The sequence below is a fragment of the Saccopteryx bilineata genome, chromosome 2 (genome assembly GCF_036850765.1).
Source record: "Saccopteryx bilineata isolate mSacBil1 chromosome 2, mSacBil1_pri_phased_curated, whole genome shotgun sequence".
Taxonomy (NCBI): domain Eukaryota; kingdom Metazoa; phylum Chordata; class Mammalia; order Chiroptera; family Emballonuridae; genus Saccopteryx; species Saccopteryx bilineata.
Genome location: NC_089491.1, coordinates 214,765,745 through 214,771,744, shown reverse-complemented (window position 1 = coordinate 214,771,744; position 6,000 = coordinate 214,765,745). Strand labels below are relative to the sequence as shown.

The following is a 6,000-nucleotide window of genomic DNA, read 5'->3' as shown; positions in this document are numbered from 1 at the left end:
TAGACTAAAGTGTCACCTGTGGAGGTGCTTGGGCAGTGCTCTGCTGTGGACTTAAGTGCCATCTGTGGAGGTGCTCCGGCGTTGCTGGTGTGGACTAAAGTGTCATCTGTGGAGGTGCTTGGGTGGTGCTGGTGTGGACTAAAGTGCCATCTTTGGAGGTGCTTGGGCGGTGCTCCGGTGTGGACTAAAGTGCCATCTGTGGAGGTGCTTGGGAGGTGCTCTGGTGTGGACTAAAGTGCCATCTGTGGAGGTGCTTGGGTGGTGCTCCGTGTGGAATAAAGTGCCATATGCGGAGGTGCTTGAGCGGTGCTCTGTGTGGACTACAGTGACATTTGTGGAGGTGCTTGAGCGGTGCTCTGTGTTGACTAAAATGACATCTGTGAAGGTGCTTGAGCGGTGCTCTGTGTGGACTAAAGTGCCATCTGTGGAGGTGCTTGGGGAGTTCTCTGGTGTGGACTAAAGTGCCATCTGTGGAGGTGCTTTGGTGTGGATAACAGTGTCATCTGTGTCAGAGCTCTGGAGTGGCTAAAGTGCCATCTGTGGAGGTGCTGGGAGGTGCTCAGGCGTGGAATAAAGTGCCATCTGTGGAGGTGCTTGGGCGGTGCTCTGGTGTGGACTGAAGTGCCATCTGTGGAGGTGTTTGGGTGGTGCTGGTGTGGACTAAAGTGCCATCTGTGGAGGTGCTTGGGCGGTGCTCTGTTGTGGACTAAAGTGCCATCTGTGGAGGTGCTTGGGCGGTGCTCTGGTGTGGACTACAGTGACATCTGTGGAGGTGCTTGAGCGGTGCTCTTGTGTGGACTGAAGTGTCATCTGCAGAGGTGTTTGGGCAATGCTCTTGTGTGGACTAAAGTGTCATCTGTAAAGGTGCTTGAGCGGTGCTCTGTGTGGACTAAAGTGCCATCTGTGGAGGTGCTTGGGGAGTCCTCTGGTGTGGACAAAAGTGCCATCGGTGGAGGTGCTTGGGCGGTGCTCTGGTGTGGACTAAAGTGCCATCTGTGGAGGTGCTTTGGTGTGGACTACAGTGTCATCTGTGTCGGAGCTCTGGAGTAGCTAAAGTGCCATGTGTAGAGGTGCTTGGGCGGTGCTCTGGTGTGGACTGAAGTGCCATCTGTGGAGGTGCTGGGAGGTGCTCTGGCGTGGACTAAAGTATCATCTATGGAGGTGCTTGAGCGGTGCTCTGTGTGGACTAAATTGCCATCTGTGGAGGTGCTTGGGGAGTGCTCTGGCGTGGACTAAAGTGTCATCTGGGGAGGTGCTTGAGCGGTGCTCTGTGTAAAATAAAGAGCCATCTGTGGAGGTGCTTGGGCAGTGCTCTGGTGTGGACTTAAGTGACATCAGTGGAGGTGCTTGGGCGGTGCTCTGGTGCGGACTAAAGTGCCATCTGTGGAGGTGTTTGGGTGGTGCTGCTGTGGACTAAAGTGCCATCTGTGGAGGTGCTTGGGCGGTGCTCTGGTGTGGACTAAAGTGCCATCTGTGGAGGTGCTTGGGCGGTGCTCTGGTGTGGACTACAGTGACATTTGTGGAGGTGCTTGGGGAGTCCTCTGGTGTGGACAAAAGTGCCATCTGTGGAGGTGCTTGGGCGGTGCTCTGGTGTGGACTAAAGTGCCATCTGTAGAGGTGTTTGGGCAATGCTCTGGTGTGGACTAAAGTGTCATCTGTGAAGGTGCTTGAGCGGTGCTCTGTGTGGACTAAAGTGCCATCTGTGGAGGTGCTTGGGGAGTCCTCTGGTGTGGACAAAAGTGCCATCTGTGGAGGTGCTTGGGCGGTGCTCTGGTGTGGACTAAAGTGCCATCTGTGGAGGTGCTTGGGCGGTGCTCTGGTGTGGACTACAGTGACATCTGTGGAGGTGCTTGGGGAGTCCTCTGGTGTGGACAAAAGTGCCATCTGTGGAGGTGCTTGGGCGGTGCTCTGGTGTGGACTGAAGTGTCATCTGTAGAGGTGTTTGGGCAATGCTCTGGTGTGGACTAAAGTGTCATCTGTGAAGGTGCTTGAGCGGTGCTCTGTGTGGACTAAAGTGCCATCTGTGGAGGTGCTTGGGGAGTCCTCTGGTGTGGACAAAAGTGCCATCTGTGGAGGTGCTTGGGCGGTGCTCTGGTGTGGACTGAAGTGCCATCTGTGGAGGTGCTTGGGAGGTACTCTGGCGTGAACTAAAGTGTCATCTGTGGAGGTGCTTGAGCAGTGCTCTGTGTGGACTAAAGTGTCATCTCTGGAGGTGCTTGGGCAGTGCTCTGGAGTGGATTAAAATGTCATCTGTGGAGGTGCTTGAGCAGTGCTCTGTGTGGACTAAAGTGTCATCTCTGGAGGTGCTTGGGCAGTGTTCTGGCGTGGACTAAAGTGCCATCAGTGGAGGTGCTTGGGTAGGGCTCTGGCGTAGACTAAAGTGTCACCTGTGGAGGTGCTTGGGCAGTGCTCTGCTGTGGACTTAAGTGCCATCTGTGGAGGTGCTCCGGCGTTGCTGGTGTGGACTAAAGTGTCATCTGTGGAGGTGCTTGGGCGGTGCTGGTGTCAACTAAAGTGTCCTATGTGGAGGTGCTTGGGCAGTGCTCTGGCGTATACAAAAGTGCCATCGGTGGAGGTACTTGGGCGGTGCTCTGGTGTGGACTAAAGTTTCATTTGTGGAGGTGCTTGTGAGGTGCTCTGGCGGAGACTAAAGTGTCATCTGTGGAGGTGCTTGGGCGGTGCTCTGGTGTAGACTAAGGTGTCATCTGTGGAGGGTCTTGGGCGGTGCTCTGGCGTGGACTAAAGTGTCATCTGTGAAGGTGCTTGGGCGGTGTTCTGGCGTAGACTAAAGTGCCATCTGTGGAGGTGCTTGGGTGGTGCTCTGGTTTGGACTAAATTGCCATCTGTGGAGGTGCTTTGGTGGTACTCTGGTGTGAACTAAAGTGTCATCTCTGGAAGTGCTTGGGCGGTGCTGGTGTGGACCAAAGTGTCAGCTGTGGAGGTGCTTTGGCAGTGCTCTGGCGTGGACTAAACTGCCATCCCTGGAGGTGCTTGGGCGTTGCTCTGGTGTCTACTAAGATTTCATCTGTGGAGGTGCTTGGGAGGTGCTCTGGTGTGGACTAAAGTTTTACCTGTGGAGGTGCTTTGCTGTGGACTACATTGTCATCTGTGGAGGTGCTTGGGTGGTGCTCTGATGTGCACTAAAGTGTCATCTATGGGGTTCTTGGTCAGTGCTGGTGTGGACTAAAGTGTCTTATGTGGCGGTGCTTGGGCAGTGCTCTGGAGTGGACTAAAGTGTCATCTGTGGAGGTGCTTGGGCGGTGCTCTGGCATAGACTAAAGTGCCATCTGCGGAGGTGCTTGGACAGTGCTCTGGTGTGGACTAAAGTGTCATGTGTGGAGGTGCTTGTGCGGTCCTCTGGTGTGGACTAATGTGTCATCTGTGGAGGTGCTTGTTCGGTGCTCTGTTGTGGACTAAAGTGCCATCTGTGGAGGTGCTTGTGCAGTGCTGTGTTGTGGACTAAATTCCCATCTGTGGAGGTGCTTGGGCAGTGTTCTGGCGTGGACTAAAGTGCCATCTGTGGTGGTGCTTGTGCAGTGCTGTGGCGTGGACTAAAGTGCCATCTGTGGAGGTGCTTGTGTGGTGCTGGTGTGGAATAATGCTGGCCACTAGGTTAGTTCTGTGGGCTCTTGTGAGGTATAGGCCCAAATCAGCAGCTGCCTGCGCCATGCCCAGGGTCACTTGTTGTGAGCTACAATGTGACTGGTAGAGGACTGCCATTTGTGCTTGGCTTGGTGATGCCTGGGAGAGGCTAAGCTGTGAATTGAGTCTGGTTGTTAATAGCGCCAGGATTGGAGCTGTTTAGCATGAGGTACAGGGCCCATCAAGACTAGATTCTGCTTTTATGGAGTTTGCAAACCTTTGAGAGATTTTAGGATAGTTCTCAACATGAGCCAAGACAGGCTTTTTGTATTCAAAACCCACTGGAAATGGCTTGAGTAAACCTGAAAATTGGATAGGCAGGGTCAGAGGGAAAACAGGAATAGCCAGGTTGGCGTAAGCTCAGATTACACTCAGAACTGGCTCTGTGGGAATAGGGCTCATCAAAGGAACAATGGCCTCTGCCAGCACCTCTGTTTGAGAAAAAGCTGCTCCTCCAGCTCTTGTTCTAATGCCAGAAAATTCAGTTCCTCCCCGTATGTTCTTCTGTGCTGCTGTCTCAGCACTGGAGCTCAGTGAGTTAGTCCCAGTACATCCATGCATGAGCTTTTGAGAGGAAAGCCTGGGACTCCAGCAGCTCTCCCATCACACTCAGCCACAGTTCCTGCTGGTTTTCACATGGGGACTTCTCTTTCCAGCTCTGGAACCCTGGGCTGGGACCCTTCGTTCCTTAGCAGGGACTTCTGCAGCCAAGATATCCTTTCTGATTTTTAACCACCACAAGTGGGTATGGGACCAGCCTATTCTATGTCTTTGCCCCTCCTTCCAGACTGAAGTGGCTTCTGTATATCCTTAGTTATAGAACTTATGTTCAGCTAAACTTCAGGCAGTTTTCAATGATGGGTGTTCTGCAATTTAGTTTTAATTTTAATGTGGTCATGGGAGGAGGCGAGTACAGCATTTACCTATACTGCCATCTTGACCAGAAGCCAAGAACTATTTGATTAAAATAAGAATTTAAGTGATTTAGTGCTCATACAAATTTTAATGAAATACCCATTTCATCTCCTTCTGCGCCTCTTTGCAAATGTAAGACAAAGCAGAGTTTTATAAATCTTTTAATAACTTGTTTAACAACTGTGGTATGGTGTATCTCAAAAGCAGAATTCTTTTAAATTATAAAGGATTTTGAGTGCTTGAAATCCTATGAAAAGAAAAAAAAACAAAGTTTAAATATACTATGTTAATTTATATTTAAAGAAATATGTAAATCTTATAAATAGAAAGCTAAATTCACTATGAAAATCTTACAGATAAACCACCATATATATAATTAAATCTATTTTATGTGGATTTAATAATGAAATATTAGGAGACATGATCTTTGAAACTGTGCTTAAAGACTAAATAAATAAGAATGGGATTGGAGCAGGAACATGCTTGCTTGCTCCTTGTTTGCTAGGGGTATACTATGGCATCTAGTGGGTGAATGAAGGTCAGGGGTGCTGTTAAGCATTCTCCAATGCACAAGACAGCACCCTAAAACTCAGAATTATATAGAATTATAAAAGTTCATTACATAAAAATTATAAGAACATTTCAATAGTGTGAAGGTTGAGAAACCCTGTTTTACGGCAAAACTAGAACTGCAGACTCTCGCTCTCTGATGAGAGCAATTCAGAGGAAGACAAAGAATTAGTAAAAGGTATTTTGCTCTTTCAACTCAGCCACAAAGTATCACTAACTTTTGGTAGGATGAGATTATTTTATTTTACATTCAAAGAATATTTTCCACAAATGGTAGGAACAAAGGTGGAGTGTTACATACTGCTTATCTGCTTATTAAAGAATAGTATGCTTTCTGTATAGTAAACTACAAAATAAAATGACTTCCGTGGTTGACATTTTCTGGAGTAGGCAATTTAAAAAAACTTTGAAAGAAAAATATCTATAGAACAGTTTGTGGGTGTTCAATATCAGTGTCTATCAGAATCACTTAAGTTTTTAAAACACTGATGTCCATGATTTATCCTAAATTCTAGTGAAAGAAAATCTAAAAGAATTCCTGCCATAGAGTGAGTACTAAGGAACTGAGAGAACCAGTGCGCCATTTTTAAAGAAAGGGCTTAGGCTTTGAGACACATTGGAAACCTCTTTCCCGACACTGTATTTCTGAAAAATAATCTAGAAAGTTGAATATCCATCCAAAGAGTTACAAGGTCTGAGCAATGTATTTATTGCTTCACTGTAGTGTTTATGAATGTAGAGTTACTTGAAGGTCCCAACGTCTAAATTATTAAGTTCCCTTAGCCATCTAAGTTCGATAATAATTGTACCTTTTCAAGGATTTCTAAGATGTTCCTTGTAGCAACAGCAGAGATATTCTATATCCTTAAAATT

At 48.1% G+C, this 6,000-nt stretch overlaps 1 protein-coding gene across 2 annotated transcripts in view; it reads right to left on the bottom strand.

The window, feature by feature from the left end:
• Positions 1 to 4,167: 4,167 nt before the first annotated feature.
• Positions 4,168 to 6,000, bottom strand: part of JAM2 (junctional adhesion molecule 2) — an 89,640-nt gene continuing 87,807 nt past the window's right edge. Inside the window, exon 11 of one of the 2 annotated variants that reach the window (XM_066259100.1) lies at positions 4,168 to 4,804. In XM_066259100.1, coding sequence (XP_066115197.1) covers positions 4,772 to 4,804 — 33 coding nt within the window. In that variant the 3' untranslated portion in view covers positions 4,168 to 4,771. The remainder of the gene's footprint in view (positions 4,805 to 6,000) is intronic. The other variant, XM_066259101.1, reaches the window with a different exon arrangement.